General features: G+C 46.8%; 1 protein-coding gene across 6 annotated transcripts in view; it reads right to left on the bottom strand.

Moving 5' to 3' along the window:
* Nucleotides 1-16,567, bottom strand: part of TTK (TTK protein kinase) — a 1,085,566-nt gene that overhangs the window by 574,867 nt on the left and 494,132 nt on the right. For all 6 annotated transcript variants that reach the window (XM_069606303.1, XM_069606306.1, XM_069606304.1 and 3 more), the window contains exon 12: nt 3,612-3,742. In XM_069606303.1, coding sequence (XP_069462404.1) covers nt 3,612-3,742 — 131 coding nt within the window. The remainder of the gene's footprint in view (nt 1-3,611; nt 3,743-16,567) is intronic.

Genomic DNA, 16,567 nt, shown 5'->3' with positions numbered 1-16,567 from the left:
CGTCCAAGGTCGAGGGACGCCAAGTCTCCTTGCACAAGCTGGGACAACACCTACTGCAGTATGACCATGCAAAACGTTTGTGCCTTTAGGAACTTGTTGAGCACCCTTAGATCCAATATGGGCCTCCAACCCCCTGACATGTTGTGCAGGGACTTTTTCCTTAACAGGAAGTAGCGGGAGTAGACTCTTCTGCCCAAGTCGTCCTTCAGAACCTTCTCCACTGCGCCCTTTAGCTGCAGAGCTCGTACTTCCTGTAGCAGGAGGTGCAGCAATTTTTCTGGTTTGTGTGCGGGAGGAATGTCTGGTGAACAGTCCACGAACTCCAGTGAGTGGCCCTGCTGGAGAATGGACAGCAGCCATTTGTCGGTTGTGATCTTTCACATTCTTCGACAAACCTTGACAATCGTCCTCCCACTGGGGCGCATCAAGACCTGGGCCGGGGCTGGCCATGTCTGTTTGCCGGACTGGCCCCTAGATTGGGAGGAGCCACGGCACCGCTGTGATCCCCTGTAGGATTGGGACTTTTTTCTGTACTGGTCCCCTGATGATTACGGGGTCTTGACGTGCAGCGGTTATCTTGCAAAGTCCTGCCATAATGCCCTTTTTCCCGAACAAAAGGAGTGACGCCTTTGGTGTAGCGTGCCCAAAGAGCGAGCGTTTTCCATGTCTGTTTTTATGGACTGTAAGGCTTCATCCACCTTCTTTCCCAAAAGGGCAGATCCCTCAAAGGGCATATTAACGACCCTGGACAGGACATCGGGTTGAAAGCCTGTGGCCTTGAGCGGGCCATGGCTGTGCAAAACCGCTCAATTTCTAAGCTGGCCAAAACCAGTATCAGCAATGTCCACAGAGACCGTGATGACATGGTCGGACGCAAATTCGCACTCATGGAAGAAGTCCATGGCAGCCTGTTTGTCATCTGGCAGAAACTCCAGCAGGGGACCCATCTTGTACCACAGCTCGCAATCATAACGTGTTGATAGTCGTGGCTGCAGTGGTAATGATCTTCTTACCAAACGCGTCGGGTGTTTGGCTTCCTTGTCTGGAGGAACAGAGCAGGATGACGAAGGGTTAGCCAACCTTTTTCTGGCAGCAGCAGACACAATCGAGTCTGGAGGCTCTATACTTTTTGTTGAACCAGTCTTTTAGCCGGGGCAGTTGCGGGATGCTCCATGGTGACCAGGCCAGGCAAACTTCCCAGATGTCTTCCAACAGCGGGATGGACATGATAGATTTCCTGCGCTGCTCTTTATGCTGATACAGCACACTCCTTTCCCAGCTCCTCCGGCGCAAGGCAGAACAGCTTGGCTGCGCCTGGACATGAGGTGGCGGCCTTCCACGCAATCAGGGGATGAGTCCCTGAGTGGAATCTCATTCGGTCCCCCATCACCTGCGATGCAATCGTCAAATTCGTCAGTGTGGGAGGAGTGCATGGAGACCACGCCCTCCAACTGGTCGAGATCTGTGTCTATCCCGGTATCAGACAGAGACCGCCTCTGCGGTATTCACAGGTGGCTCAACCATCCTGGGGGGCCGAGGGATGTCATCCACCTACCTGGAGGGCCCAGGGACATCTGTGTGAGGTTGCCTAATAGGCACTGGAACCGGGGCTGGTGCAGGCAGTCGTTGCCAGGTTGCCACCAGCGTGGTTAAAAGTAGAAAAATGTCCAGTTATATGTTTCTATGTGGAGGCAGCACTGGAGTAGGCTGCAATAAAAAAGGCAAACTGCCCGGTGTCTGAGCTGAATGCAGAGGGGGCAATGGTGGTAGTCTGATCAGGCTGGTCTCACCCCGCGGTAAACTTGATTGCCATCTGGGAGGAGATGTGTGATGCGACAGAGGCGCCAAGATTGCCTCCTCCTCTACTTCCACTACACCCTCCGATAGGGAAGGCCTTGGATTCGATAGAACAATAAATCCCGGTAGCAAGGCCACCCCCCAGGTTAGGGAATGATGCCTGGTGACGTGTCATCAATGCAGACACTGTGCTAGTGTGGGTGTGGCCGACGCCAGTCCAAATGGCAGTGGAAACAATCCTATAGGAAGAGCCACTTTTTCCCGTCGACGAGGGTATCACAGCCGTCGACATAGATGCCGTTGACGAGATCTTCGATGACGCAGTAGACGTGGCCATTGACAGTTTTGTTGACGGGGTGCCGGTGGACGGCGTCTACGAACTTGGGGTAGAGAGGGAGGGAGGCTTGGTAGTCGATGTACTCGCCCCCCGATCGTAGACAAGCCAGCTTTTGACACTGAACGCGAAGAGTAGCCACTAGATTTCGATGTGAATTTAGAGGACGTTGCCTCTTTGGGGTGATGGAAAAGGCCTTGGCTCCCCTTCTCTGCCGACACCCCTTCACTAAGACCGGTCCTTGTGCGAGGATCTGTGCTCGCCGCCAGAGGTGTCTTTATGCCTCTTCTCGCTGGTGGCCATGACTTCATGCGACCTAGACCTCTGACTAGAGGTGATTTGCTGGGCCATCCTGCCCTGCCGTAATGAGGCATGACTCCGTACCGATGCAGTCAGAGGCCTCACCGCCATCTTGAGCCATGCGATGAGACAACGATACCTTAGCATCTTGGTGGCGAACGACTGGCAGATTTTGCAGTCTTGGATGACATGGTGAGGATGAAAGCAGTAGAGTGATCCTCTACCTAGACATTCTTCAGTCCACAGCATGCACAGGCCTTGAACACACTATTCCTTGTGGATTCAGCAATGAGGTAGGTCCAACTGCACAGATGCAATTTCGTCGAATATTACCAGTGGCGGGAACGGTCTATGGAGCTAGCACTATCGCCACCAACGACGGTCGTCGAGTAGATGTAAAAAAATATACATTTTTCGTGCATATGTTAAAGTCCAAAATTGTTTGTAGAAATCTTGTAGAGATGAGTTTTGAGAATTCATTACACTAACGTGTGGTATAAAATCTGAAGATGGCTGACAAGGGGAGGCGTTAAGGGAGGTGTTCCTATTAGCTGTGGGCAGTATGACCCAAAATGACTAATAGAGCACAAAAGTGACAAAGTTTTCAGTTTAAGTTTAAACTGTTCTATGTTACCGAGGATTCACAGCCTGAAGGGGAATATTCACAGCATGTGAATCTATGAAAGCTCCAATGCTGGAAAACATAGGTAATAACTATGGAAAACAGTTTCACATTCCTTTTGTCAATCTGAAAACTATCAGAATAAACATGTATAGGGAAGATTATCACCCCCATGTATGCATTCCCTGATTCAACCACAACACGCAGATCTTTAGGACATACACCTCATTCGCAGAGCCAGTCTTGCTCACTCTGGCCTTCACTAGGAAGTCAGTTTGTTCTTCTACAATACAATGTAAAAGGAAATAATGTGACTGGGCCCTTCGGTTTTCTGTAAACACAGAAGCAAACACAGCAAAACAAATTGGTTATGGGATTTGGGTAAATGCTCTATCATACAAATTAAAAGGATTAACTAGAACTAACTAGGCATACAACATGTGTCCAGTTCAATCTAGGTAACGGTTATTGCATTGTGCTGTAGAACTTTAAATATCAATGAGAAAATATTTCACCCAATACCAATATTTTAGATTTAAAGGCAAAACAAAATGTTACCAGGACATGATGGTATTCTGGTTGTTGCTATTTGGCGTTTCACAGACATATGGAGGGCCACTTTTATTTGGAGCTGCTCCGGGTGGAGTCGTACGCTTTGACCCAGATGCTTCATAGCCATTCCGTTTAGCCTAAACCACAAAAAAATAAGACAAGAATTTACTGAATTAACTTCTGCAGTTAGGTCAATAGGCTCTCTTAAACCAAATAACAGCAAGCTCGGTCAAGTAGTGTCAGGGAAATAAACCACAATCTACTTTAACAAAAAAACAAACGGAGAAATGCACTATGTATCCTTTCAGGGCCAAATTTGGGAATAGAAACATGTGTGTAATTACTTGCTGTTCATGATATGTTAAGTTGATTTATACTGTTCACCGCTGCCAATTTCAAGGTCTCCAGGCACTCACATGGCAATGCAAGGAAAGGTGGGTAGGCCTGATTAGTGAGGGAGAGAGTGATGGGATAGATGTTGTGCTCATCTGTTGATGCGTGCAGAACAAGGAGCAACTGGGGCCTGTGCGTGTGAGCTTTCTGGATGTACTTTATTTTGTGCACAGGGCTTGTGTCCAAGGATGGCACCCAGTGTTTCATTGGTTTGTCTGAAGTAGTTGAGTTTGAGGCTTGCTTAGAGTGATGTGCGGTTTGCGTGTTTTGGTGGGTTCATTCACTAGTCCTCTGGGCATGTGCTGTAAGTGAGGAGTGTGGGAAAGGAGAAGTGGTTGGAGGGTTTTGGGTGAGCTCTGGTTATTTGTACTAGTTATTGTTTTCCATTCTAAATGTATTCCTTTTTTTGTTTCCAGTTTATGGTTTACAGATGCCAGGATTGTGCGGGTTGGGCAGTCCGGTCCGTTCATGGAGTGGTTGTTAAATGGTATATCAAAGCGAGTTGCAAAGCCAGGTTTTTAGAACTTTCCCAAAAGGTGGTTATTCTTATTTCCTTAGGGATCGAGTTCCATGGTTTTACAAATAGGAAAAGGCAGTTCCTTTGAATGTTCTTTTCTTGTAGTGTCTTATTTTTATTTGGAGGTCGGTGCTGGAGCTTAAGTCTCTCCTCGGTTGGTATCGGGTGATTTTTGTTTAGATGAATTTGGAACCTTGACTGTGTAGTGATTTATTGGCAATGCAGAGGGCTTCGAAGTTGATGTGATTCTTAATGCAGGTTGCTGCTTCAAAAGCCTGACTGTAGTACTGTTTGGGTGTTGAAGTAGCAGTGGACGAGAAACCTATGAAATCTCAGAGGGCCCTCACAACCACTCCGGTAGAGGTTACATGCTGAGTGCTACATCACAGTCTATGCAATTGTTCAGGCAAAATGCTGATTTGGTGGCTCTCGTTGCCCATTTCCTGCTTGTTTTCGGTTGGTTTCCTGGAAATGTAGCTGTTTATTGTACAGGGAGACTTCTTCTGAAGTCATAGCAACCCTTTTCCAGATGTCCTACTTTGACAAAGGTCCAATTCTTGTATTTGAGGGTGTTAAGAAATATTTCTCTTTTAGCAACTTCCCCTCAATAGCTCTATGGGCCACCAAACCTTTAGCTTTTGAACCTGTTCTGACTTTTTACAGGGAAGTGAAGCCTTTCACTCCCCTGGCCTTTTGCTAATTTTGTTGTGGGGAAAACTGATCAGTCCTTAAGACTATCAGAGCTGGGCAAACTAGATTTCCCTTTTATCTTTTACTCTTACAATGAAGGTTAAAGGATATTTGTACCATGCACTATCACCACCGGAGTGGTCCCCTGGTGCTCTGGCAGCTCTGAAAAAAAAGGGAGGGGTCGGGGGGGGGGGTTTGGTTAGTGGGGTGAGCTGGAGAAGTGCAAGAGAGCAGTGATGTGATATTGGCGGCCTCAGCCCGGAATTCCGTTGGCTGTGTTTGGGGTGTTATATTGTCGGAAGACGTTGTGTGCTGTTTTGCGGGTCTGTGTGTGCTTTGTTTTGTTGTTGCAGTGTGGTTAAGTTTGTGCGGATTGTTGTGTTGTAGGTTTGTGGCTATATTTGGTTAGAATTTGAGAGCTGTATGCAGACGGTGAAGTTGTTAGTGGATTGGTTAATTGGCATTGCTGCCCTGAAGTGAGACGCTAAATTTCTGTATTTCTAATCAGGTGGGGTGTGTGGGCGTCTCCGGGTCTACGTCCAGATCAGGGCTGTACGACACCATTCCCATATGGCATCCGCTCACATGCATAACCTTGCCCAAATTGGGCACCGGCTGCCTACGTGACCCCTGTTTGTATGCAGGGCGGGCAGGCGTTTGTGCGTACCTTGCAGTCTAGCCCATAAAGCATTCCCAATCTAGTAGGAGGGCAGCATCAGTAAGCTCGGGTTTACTCCCTCCATGTGTTGGGGCTGCTCGGCATTCATCATCTTATTCGGTTGCTCATTGATGTTACCGCTCCCACCCCCTTTGGAATGTGGCAATGCTAACGCTTGCAATTATGTCCAGGGGCAGTGTCTGCCTTCATTCACAACTCTGTTCGGTCCATGCCCCTGCCAATATCCACAGCTTAGTTAGTGTGGCTAGTGCTAACGTTCACCCAACTTTATACAGGTATGATCTATAGTAGCATTTATCGAGGGGGTGAAGGTTGTTCGCTGGGAGTTGGCTAGGGATGCTGGATTCTGTCCTCATGGGTGTCACTTGTGTCCTATTCGACTTAGTGTCGTCTCACTGGTTGTAGTTAGAGTTTCTTTATTCGGTTCTAGGTGTCGTCTTTGTCGTCCTAGATTTGTCATCCCTTTCATTTTGTTTCCCGTTTGGTTTGGTTTTTCAGTTTGAATCTGTGATGTTGAAGAGCCAGGTTTTTAGTAGTTTTCAGAATTGTAGGTGGCCTTTGGTGTTTATTTCTTTCGGGATGTTGTTCCAGGTTTTTGCGGCTAAGTGGGAGAAGGAGGAGCCCCCACGTTTTATTCTTAAGGTATGGTTTTTCGTCCAGACTGATTTTGTTGCTTGATCTGAGGAGTCTCGTTGGCTCGTAGATTGTTAATTTCTTTTGCAGGAATTCAGCTCCTTGTCCACTGATTGCCCTGTGTGTTATGCACATTGTTTTGAAAGTGATGCGATGTTTGACTGGGAGCCAGTGCAGTGTTTTTAGGGCTGGAGTGATGTGGTCTCTTCTGGATAGTTTGAGGAAGAGTCTGGCTGCTGCATTTTGCATCCGTTGTAGTTTCTTCAGGAGGTATTCTGGTATCCCGAGATAGAGGCTGTTTGGATAGTCCATTCTTGAAATGAGGGCGACGATTATGAGTGTTTTGTGGGTGAAGGAGAGGAAAGGCAGGATTCTTCTTGCAGTGTGAAGGAGGAAGAAGCATTTCTTGATTATTCCATTTATTTGTGGTTCTAAGGTTAGGGGGTTGTCCATCAGGACTCCCAGATTTTTTTTTTACTACCTTAGATGAAATTGGTGCGGTTCCCACTTCCGTTGGCCATGGAATATATGGATATAATCATGATTTCTGTCTTTCCAGGGTTGATTTTCAAGTTGTTGGCATTCATCCAATTAAGGACTTATTTTAGACACTCGATTAGGGTTGAGTGATTGGTTGAGTGTCTTCGATTTTGTAGATGATTTGAGTGTCTTCTGCGTAGTTATAGCATGTCATTTTGTATTTTTTGAAGATTCTGATTGGTGCAGTTTTGTAGATGTTTAAGTACAGTGGTGATAGTGAGGACCCTTCTGGTACTCCACAGTCGTTGACTCGTGGTGTGGATTTGAAGGGCTTTAACCAAACGGTTTCTGTTCTGTCTGCTACGAAAGATTTAATCCATAGTAGTGCCGTGCCTGTTATGCCTAGGTCTTCTAGTCTTTTGGTCAGGGTGTCATGGATGACTATGTCAAAGGCTGCAGAGAGAATCAGGGCTGAGGTTGTGTCATAGTCCACGTTTGTTTTTTAGGTCGTCCCAGATGGATACTAGTGCTGTTTCTGTTCCTCTTGCGGGTCTGAAGCAGACTTGTGCTTGGTCCAACAGGTGGTGTTCTTCTACGTGTTCTTGAGTTAATTTGTATACGTAGGTTTCCAGGAGTTTTGCTGGGTAGGGAATGTTTGAGATCGGCCTGTAGTTGGAGGTCTTCTACGTCACCACTTGTGTTTTTTTAAAAGTGGTTTGATATAGGCTGATTTGAATGTTTTTGGTGCAGTTCCTGTTGCTAGTGAGAGATTTAGGAGGTTTCTGTAGTATTCTGATGGTGCTCCTTGTGCGAGGATTGATTTGTAGATGTTGGGCGGGTACGGATCCATGAGTGAACCTGATTTCTTGCTGTGTTTCACCAGCAAGACGAAAACATCTGCTGATATTTTGGGAAACTTTGAGTTTGTGTTGTGGTTCTGTGTTAGGTTCGCTTGGTTGGTCTGTTTTGTATGATTTGTCGGATGTCGTTGATTTTATTCTTGGAGTGGTCTGCCAGGTCGTTGCAAACTTTCCCAGAGGGGGTTGGGGTGTTGTTGCAGCCCAGTGCCGTTACTCATTTCTTTAACGATGTTGAACATTTCTTTTTGTGGGTTTGTCGCATTGGCGATTGTCATAATGACTTTTCTTCGCCTTTTGTATTTTCTTCTTGTATGCTCAGATTTGTCTCTGGAACTGTTTCCTCTCTGGGTTGTATTCTTTCCTCCATTCCAGCTCCATTTTCTTGCTGTCCTTTGCAACGCAGTGCAATGGGGATACTTTTATATCACCCTAATCCTCTACACTTGGAATTTTTGGTTACTTTTTAGATGTGCCTAAAGACAAGCTGGTGGCAGCAATTATATTCTTTATTTTCGAGTGTGAACATTCGTGTTAACCGCACTAAAATGACTACGCCACAAGATTTTAGCTTGTTAGTTGGCCCCATTGTTTGGCCTTCTTCCTGCCTTCCCAGGTCAGGAAATCCCATATAAGGTCATGCACTTGCCAGGGAAAGCCCCAGCTTTCACCGGCTAAAGATGCGTGGGCGTGCAAGGTTTTGGAAAAGAGGAGAAATCTTGCAGCCATTTCTTCAGATCAGCATTGGAGCCATGAATCCTGTTGTAGAAGAGCAGCCGACTGAAGATCTGATGAAGACTCCAGAAGAGTCCTAGCATCCCTACCTGCCTCTGGCCCACTGAAGCACTGTTGGACTACCTGATCTGTGCAAACTCTGTGCGGTGCTTCAACCCCTGAACTGGTGGAACCAACCAGTCTCAACATATTAGATGATCCAGCCATCCCAAGCCTTCCGAAGTGTCCCTGGACCACCCTGGTGGACTAAACAGCACTCCAGTGGGCTACCTCATTAGAACTGTCGCTGTTCCATATTGCAACCATATCTTTGGCGGTCGTCAGCTTGTAGTTTAAGTCACCTTCCTGCCTAATTTCAGCCTTCCAGTTTCAAGGGATCCTGCTCTGGAAGGTCTTCAATCTGGCTGGAAGGACACCTGCCGTCACCTGTGTGCAGTGGCTGTCGCTGGAACTCTGCTTCCCCAGTCTTGACGTGTCTTGATGGTCTGCATCAGTGCTTTCTGCATTTCACCATCACCAAGGGTTGCACTCTGCTCCTGGACCCCGTCCTTAAGAATGCTTGCGCCCGCAGCCCTGGGTACCTCCCACCGGCGGAAAATCCAACCTCCAGCAACCCCGAGTCTACCCATCCAGTCCTTTGGGAAAATCGAGTCAGGGGGGGTAAGTAAATGCAATGTAGTCTACCTCCTCCATAGGATAACATTGAGAACAAGTCTCTTTGTATCCTCCCATTGCACTGCTTTTTGGGTGTCACACCAGAGCAGTGAAATCTGAAAGATAAGAACACATTTTTATCTTCCCGTTACTTGCTTGCATCTCTTCTCTCGAACATTCACCAACACAAGTACTTTACCTGCATCAGATACATTCGGCATTCAGGGGGTGGAGTATTGTGTTTGGGCAGAAGGCCCCACTCCTCAGGGGGATTGGACTTCTGAACCTAAGGCATGTCTCTTGTGACTTGGTTCCATCTTACTGCATCACTTAGCTTATTTTATTAATTTAAGACACTGAATGCATTTTAGAACCCATGGTAACTGTGTATATGTTTATTATGTAGTGTTATGCAATATTATCACCTACTGGTTTCATTTTCTAGTGTGTGTTTTGGGCCTAGAAAAAATATTCTATTTTTGTACATTCATGTCTAAATTGAATTATTGTGTGCTTCAATGTGTGGACGCCTGTCCCCAATCAGATTATTCTGAGAATAGCTTTGACTGCTCTCAGTCGTTACCTGGATTGGGTTTTGGCTAAACTCTGAGGTCCCCTGTGGTTTTCTAAAATCTGTCCAATCGGCCCGATTATAGAAACCCATCTTAACAATGGGGGCCAAGCCACAAGGTACTGCAATGGCCCAGCAGCTGTCCGATGTGCCTCCCAGCGAGTGGATAAAGTTGGATACAGTAGGCTTACCATCACCCAGGTGTGGTAATCCATACGATTTACCGAAGACCCATTTAGGTACAGCTGATCATGTCAGATCGGAAGCAAAAGGATGTTGGGAATGGCTCTGCATTAGTTCACGAACACACAGACTGCGAGGATACTCATTGTACTAGTCCTCAAACTTACCCACAAAGCCAAGCTAGGAAACAAGTAGACGCTAAGCCACAGGGTCTGACTGAGAACTGCAAGGTAATTGTAGCATTCGGGAGAAGATGCAAAATGCTACTAATCAAAGAACTGTCATGGGCGAGAATCCAATATGGTGGCAATTTCGCAGCTCATCTATAAAGCCTTGAAAAAACAGTTCAGATGAATTAAAGAATTAACCAATGAGGAGAACTTCATTGCTACAGATTCAAAGATCCGATGAGAGAAACCAAAGTGTCCAACCTAAAACCCAGAGGCAAACCCTGAGAGTCCCCAGCCAATCACAAGGGCTGACAAAATAAATCGTTTAGGCTCTTTAAAAGAGGTTGGCTGGGGGCTCACCAGCAGGGCGCAGTAAGTATGTCTGCGTGAGTGTGGAGCTCTGCGTCCGGCCAGACGTTTAAAGATAAAGGGGACCCTCTAGAGCGCAACAAGGCAAGCAGAGAGGAGGTGGACAGTGGTGGGCACGCGACCCTTGCTCTGGTGTGCCCCCAGAGGGCTAGGGGAGTCCTGCAGTCCCAGGCCCGTACACCAACAGCAAGCAGACCCGGGCCTCCGGCACCATCCCCACAATCACAGTGCACAGAAGCGAGGCGGCCCGCAGTAACGGACCCCGCAGAGACTGGGGAACGGGCGGCCGGCTCTCCGACCACCAATACAGCAGGTGTAGTGGTAAAAGAGCAGGTGAAGGTAGCACTGGATGTGCTGCAATGCTTGAGATTCCTAATAAACAGGGAACAATCTGAATAGGAGCAGACTCAGTCACTCAAGTTCCTAGGTTTCGTGAGCGACATGAGGGTTGCCACACTACGTTTGCTGATCGCAAGGGTGAATCTGATCAAGAAAGAGATCAGGACATTATTAGAGAGGGAAGATATCTCGTTGAGGGAGTTGGCCAGGCTAGTCGGGTGACTGGTCTCATACATTCAGTCAATTTTTCCTGGGGCGTTACATTACAGGGCACTGCAACGCCTAAATATGCAACACCTCTGGAGAGGTTTAACTTACGAACAAAGTACCGATCTCCACTGAAGCAAGGACAGAGCTATGTTGGTGGTTCAAGCACATGGAGGCTTGGAATGGGAGAGCAATATTTGGCTCATCCCCGGACCACCTGATAAAATCAAACGCCAGCCGATGGGACTGGGGAGCCCATTGCGGGGAGATGACAACGGGAGGCAGGTGGTCAAAGGAGCTAGAGTTCCACATCACCTGCTTAGAGTTAATGGCGGGGTCCTTCGCAGTTAGGTGTTGGATCCAAGACAGAGCGAACTGTTGTGTGTTACTGAAAAAGGACAACGTCTGCACAATACAATACATAAACAGGTTGGGTTGGACAAAGTCCAAGATGCTAGCAGAGCTAGCAAAAGGTTTTTGGCACATGTGCCTACAGAACAGGATCAGTGTGTTACGGCAGAATATCTCCCAGGTCTGCAGAATGAGGTAGAAGTGGACCGAAAAAACATCCGCCAATCAGGGGTCATGTTTTATGTTATTAAGAGAACTTAGACGAGTATCAAAACCATTTCATAACAGCTTTCCCAGATCAACCACAGCTATGCCCGGTACATTGTCTGAAGACTTATGAAGCTATGATAGATAGACTGGCATGGGTAACTCAATTGTTGATCGCTTCAAGGAGAACATTTGCTGCAGTTTCTGTGGTAACCCTGTCTAGGTGGGTGGGTTAAATGGAGTATGCTACAATCAGGAATTGACATTGGCGCCTATTGTGCCCATTCAATTAGAGGAGCAATGGCGTCTAACCGTGCTTCTGCGTTATGTGCTTTAGAGGACATTTTAAAGGCAGAGGACTGATCGAACGAGTCAACGTTCAAGGACTTAATTTCAGCCTATAGATCAAGATCAAATGTCTACGTTAGTGGCGAGTAAGATTTGAACAAGCATAATCCGTGCCTCTGGTCTTTAAATAGAATACAGATTTTCCATACTAGCGTTATAGAAAGTCAAGATTCTATTAAATGCACAGATGGCAGGCGCTGGAACTCACCTTCCCCTGCCCTATGAATTGTCCTAAAGAGGACTTAATCAGTGAATCGAGCATTTCCCCACCGCCAAAAGTTGCACTCTGCTCCTGTACCAGATTGGATAAACCAACCTCCAGTCGTCCCATCCAGACACTTGGGAAAATAAGTCAGGGGGTACGTGAACGCAAAACATTCGTCTGCCCCTGTACTCCATAGGATAACAAGAACAAGTCACTTTGCAACCTTCCATTCCGCTACATTTTGGTCGTCAAACCTGGGTAGTACCATCTAAAAGATAAGTACACATTTTACTTAGCTAGTAACTTTGTTGCATCTCTTCTTTTGAGCAATCGCCAGCACAAGTAACTTACCTGCATCACATACATTCTGGGGGAGGAAGCATTGCGGCTCCTGTGACTTTTGGGCACAAGGCCCATTCTTAGGGATTGGACTGCTGAAGTTACGGAATACCATTTGTGACTTGGTTGCATCTTTACTGTATCACTTTACTTCCCTCCTTTGCCGATTTAAGTAATTGAATGCACCAAAGTAGCGTGTTGTGAAACGGAATGGTGAGAGTTTGTCGTCCCAATGTCCCAAGACCTAATACCAGCAGGCAGCTAGGAGTTCTTGTACGAGACGCATGTGGAGCCTGATATTTTTGGTGAAAGAGATGGAGGACATCATGCCTAAAAGGGACTTGAGGACTCATACCGAGGAAACTGGTTGCCAAGACAATGCATGCACCGTTGGATAGGATTTAGCTGACCCTGTCGGCAGACATGATGGCAGTGGAAATCATTTTGTCAAGGTGTGCTCCAGAAACAGCAAAGCTGAGACAGCCTCATAGATTACTTCTCGTAATTGAGAGAGAAGCCTACAGATGTTAGATATGCTTTTCTGGTCATTTTGTGTTGTGGGTCTTGTTCGAGGTATCAAGCTCTCATCAGCCAGCCAGTCCAAGTAAAGGTAGATGTGGATCCCCTAATTCCTGAAATGTGCCACAGCTGGAGCAGGACATTTCAGGAACACTCTCTGGGGCAGATTTGAAGCCAAAGGTGAGGACCTTGAAATGAAATGGTGGCCTGCCACCAAGAAGCGTAGGAATAAGCAATGACTGCAGTGAATGGGGACCTGAAAGTGGGCCTCCTACAAAAATCTTTCATAACATTGACCATTTGAAACAGAGCAGAGTGTTAGGGAGAATTCTCTGTTTAGGCTGAATTTCCTAACCTAGTGAGTCCCCCAGCAGCTTTGCTGGATTTCTGGAGTTTGCTTTTTTTACTCCTGCCAAGAGTGAGAGTCTTTTCCTCACACTCTTGGACGTGATTTGAGGGGTTCCTTTGACTGAATGTGTTTTATGGGCTATGGGGTCTTTTACCCCATAGGGTCTCATGTGTTTTTGCTATGTGTGTTACACAGCACCCTCAGTGCAGTGACACAGGGGTGTCATAGTGACACCCCACCACAGATTCCATACCCTGGGACTGACTACTGTCTCCCAGGGCATGTAAAGTCACCATTGGCTTTACTAGTCCCACATTATGAACAGAAACCAGTACAAACCAACATATTTTGGACGTACTGATCGGGGCAATTCGATTGCCCTGGGGTCTGTTAGTCAAGGGGGCACGTCTCCGTCCCCCCTGATAGAGGTTTGGCTGGTGGCAGTGGATACTACTTTTTATATTCGACCGCGAATATACCCCTATGGGATTTTCCCATTGTTCGAGGCTACCAACTTTAATTATTTAATTCTCATAGCCTCGAACACACCGCCGGTTGGTATTTTTTGCCAGGACTCTATTCTAAAATGGCGTTTGTGTTCTCTTCTGTGACTCCAACCCAAGTCGAGCCCTTTGTTCCACTTTTGGCGGGCTTCTCCACAGAAGCCTCCAAAAGTGGTGCCACTCTGTCTGGGTACCACAGGGGGTGTGGGAGGGGGTTTAGGCACCCTGGACTGAGTTACCTTGGCAACTCAAGTCGCACTCGTGTGATTGGCCCAATTTGTGAGTCGGCCGGCTCACCACTTAGCATGTTTGATTGACAGCTAGGGTGAGTGAATGGGGGTGTGCTGCATAAAAGCAGGGCTTTGGAGACGAACTTCAGAAGTCGCCACAGGACCTGAGAATCCGACGAGGGAGAAGCTGAGCTGACCTGCTACGAAGACACCACCGGTGGAGCCCTGTGGAACCGACTCACCACTTCCCGACAACACAGAAGATCTCCCTGCTGGAGAGTCTTCTTCCCCCGACTGGTGGGCACAACCAGTTTACCTCCTTTTGCTCACATCCCAGGACGTCTTGTGGTCGAATTGCCCGTGCCAAGCACCCCGGCAACCGGATAGCCACTTACCACTGGACCGCGAACAAAAGGACCGCTCCTTTTAACTGAGAACCCCACGGCTGGTTTCTTCCCTGGCAGTGCAACAGACACCTGTCTTCCTCCCCGACGAGATCCTCTCTTCCCCCGGACGAAGCACCGACTTGCATCCGCTGCCAGGAACAACTGCCCCCGCTGCAGTATTCTCACCACTTTAAGGTACTGTGTCCGCCAGGCCTCCCTTTCTAAAGATTGCTACAAGGTAATAATAATCCCTTAACCTTCTGGACTCGGCTGGCCGCCTTGACCATCTAACTGGTCCCTTTCTTTTGATCCAAGTCTTTCTGAACCTTTGAGTCTTTTGTGCACTTTTCAACCATGTGACCTTTGACACATTTCGTTCTGATCCTCTTAAAGTGGATCCGGCCTTCTGAACTCTAACTCACGGTTTTACTTTGCCTTCCTCTCTTGCTGTGTTCTTGTGAAAGTGTTGGGATCTGTTTCAATTTATACTCTGCTTTTCTCTCCCTTTTTAAACAAATTATTAGAGTGCCATCTGCGTTAAGCGCTCACCACTGTCTGAAAATAAGTGGGGCTTTACTTAAGACTTGTCTAATATTCTTTTAAAGGAGTGTATATCTTTTAGTGACCGTGTTTTTGAACTGCTTAATATTAGTGCCTGTGTGTTTTAATAGATGTGGTTTAAAATAAATATATCTCAGAGCGCAATACAAAACAAATGAGTTGACCCATCAAGACATCTTTGAAAATCAGAGTGAGGGAAGTAAGAAAACGCAAAGCATTTGTCCCCTCCTGTCCTCCATAGGATAACATTGTGAACCACCCCTTTGTATCCTAATCTTCCATTCCACAGCCTTTTGGTTGTCGAACATTGGTAGTATTCCTGAACGATAGCACAATTTACTGACCTAGTAACCTAGTTGAAAATCTTCTTTTGAACAATCGCCAACACAATTAAAAATAGAACTTCCCTTCATAAACTACATTCTGGGAGAAGCATTGTGGATCTTGTGACTTTAGCGCACAAGTCCCCATTCTTTTTAGGGATTGGGCTGCTAAGTTATGAGAATTCACTTGTGACTTGGTTCCATCTTTACTGCATTCATTCATTTGCTTACCTCCTGTGTTGATGAAGTCATTTCAATGAATATTAAAAAGCCATGGTGAATGTATGTTTATTGAGTATTATGCGATATCACCTGCTAGTTCCATTTTTTTTGTACGCGTAAAAGGCCTAAAATAAATATGTATTTTTATACATTCCAGTATAAATTTAATTTGTGTATTCTATTGTGTGTACTCATTGTGGACTGCTGACTCCACTCACTCTCCTGGGAATAGTCTTGACTGCTCTCCACGTTTACCTTGATTGGGTTTTGGCTAAACTCTCATTGAACAGTGCTCTATTCAATATAACTAAGACGGCCTCCTAAAATCTATTGACCAGGCCACATTAATCAACTGTAAACAATCTGAAGATGGCCTTCAAGAGCGGAGCTAAGGGGGTAGGTATTGCCTATTGGCTAAAGGGGTAAATGACCCAAAACAACACCAAGATATGCTATGATATGATATGGTATTTGTAAAGCGCCTATACACAAGTGTTTCAAGGCGCGACAAGGCTGGGAGGGGGAACAAAGGGAAGACAGACAACGATCCTACTTGGCCAGGTGTCATTCAGATCGCGGAAGTGCATGGGTAGAGGGGAAGGGAAAAGTGCAAGGGGAAAGGGAGAGAGAAAAGTGCAGTACAGGGGTAGTAGAATAACAAGATACATTATAAGGGCCAGCTGGTGGCAAGTGCAAGGTTAGTGCAGACAAGTGCTGGGAAGGGGGGCTGTAGGGATAGAGACAGTCCCGCAGTGCAGGGGTTGCCAGGGAGGCAGTGCAAGGTGAGAGTGCAAGGGGAGAGAAAGCAGAAGCAAAGAGGAAGGTTTAGAGGTGCTTCCGGAACCGGAGATGGTTCTCCTCAAGTTTCAGGGAGGCAGGAAGGCTGTTCCAGAGGGAGGCCCCTGCCGTGGAGAGAGATCTACCCCCAGCTTGTTGCTTGGA

The sequence above is a fragment of the Ambystoma mexicanum genome, chromosome 4p (assembly GCF_040938575.1).
Source record: "Ambystoma mexicanum isolate Mex_15411 chromosome 4p, UKY_AmexF1_1, whole genome shotgun sequence".
NCBI lineage: Eukaryota > Metazoa > Chordata > Amphibia > Caudata > Ambystomatidae > Ambystoma > Ambystoma mexicanum.
Note: the sequence above shows the minus strand (reverse complement) of the source record. Positions and strands in the feature narration are given on the sequence as shown.